The sequence below is a fragment of the Echinops telfairi genome, unplaced genomic scaffold, assembly GCF_000313985.2.
Source record: "Echinops telfairi isolate 266 unplaced genomic scaffold, ASM31398v2 ScPeMD7_7457;HRSCAF=8495, whole genome shotgun sequence".
NCBI classification, from domain to species: Eukaryota; Metazoa; Chordata; class Mammalia; order Afrosoricida; family Tenrecidae; genus Echinops; species Echinops telfairi.
The window spans coordinates 45,850,307-45,851,402 of NW_022111357.1; the positions used below are offsets into that span (position 1 = coordinate 45,850,307).

Sequence of the window (1,096 nt, forward strand, 5' to 3'; positions counted from 1 at the left end):
AGTCACACACACCCTGGCTACCTCCCCTCCCCCACCTCTGCTTCCAGTGAAGTATGACCCTCCTCCTCGGAGCCACGTCCAGGTGTCCCGGCAAGCGGGGCAGCTGCTCCTGCAGTGGAAGATGCCAGACGACCAGGATGGTGCCGAGGTGCAGTTCCAGCGCCGGACGGCTGGCAGCCCGTGGAAGTTGGTGAGTTTTATGCCCTGGCCTGTCAGAGGCGGGCCTTGGCCCTCCGCCCCCCAGGGTCCCCTCCCCCCTCAAATTATGCTTGTCATCTCCATACTGTCACCTCCCCTCAGCTGACTTCCATTCTTGTCCCGGGCCCCACCCGGACACCTGGATCTGACCCTGCTCAGCTCACACCCCTGCGTGACTCCCTGTGAGCCTCTGGAAGGCTGCCTGGTGCTCGGCCAGGCTGAGCTGGCCATCGCCAATCTTGTGCTTCCTCTGGGCGACCTTTCTTAGCCTTCTTGCCTTTATCCGCCCTTTTCCCACCTCCCATCCCGCCCGGCTGAGAGATTTCCTCTCCCTTTCAGTACCTGCCAAATGACTGTCCAGCCTGCTGGGCCCAGGGCCAGGGCTGCTCTTCCTGGAAGCTGTCCTTCCACTCATTCATTCATTCATTCCTCCACTCACCCATTCTCCAACGACTCACGGCCCCTGCCCACTGTTCAGGCTTTTGTTTTCAAAAGAAGCCAAGAATAACCAGGCTTGGCCTGCCTAGAGTCACTGTGTTTATTGCTAGGTAGCCGTGCCAGGCATGCGTAAGAGGCCAAGACATTCATTTAGAATGGGGGCATCTGAGCCAGCAATTGCAATTTTGTTCCATGGCTAGCGCCTCAATTTCAGACTTTCAGCAGGTCCCTCTGACGAGTGGTCTGGGGCAGAAAGCTAGACCACAAGCTTGGCAGCTGTCCTTCGTGGCTCAGGTTCAAGGTTGGCGGTAGTGGAATCTCAGGGCAGAGGGTCAGCCATTGAGGGAGTCAGACTCACGCCTGCCTTCTCTCTGCCAGGCAGCGGGAAGCCAGGGTTTATTTGCGGTCCCTCCCACGGTGAGGGCCCCGACATCAAAGACTGGTTCACACACCATGCCTT

General features: G+C 58.7%; 1 protein-coding gene across 1 annotated transcript in view; it reads left to right on the forward strand.

Annotated features, from left to right (window-relative positions):
• The window catches only part of IL12RB1 (interleukin 12 receptor subunit beta 1), a 29,887-nt gene that overhangs the window by 9,777 nt on the left and 19,014 nt on the right, over window positions 1-1,096 (forward strand). The window contains 1 exon segment of the mRNA XM_045299251.1: window positions 48-190. Coding sequence (XP_045155186.1) covers window positions 48-190 — 143 coding nt within the window.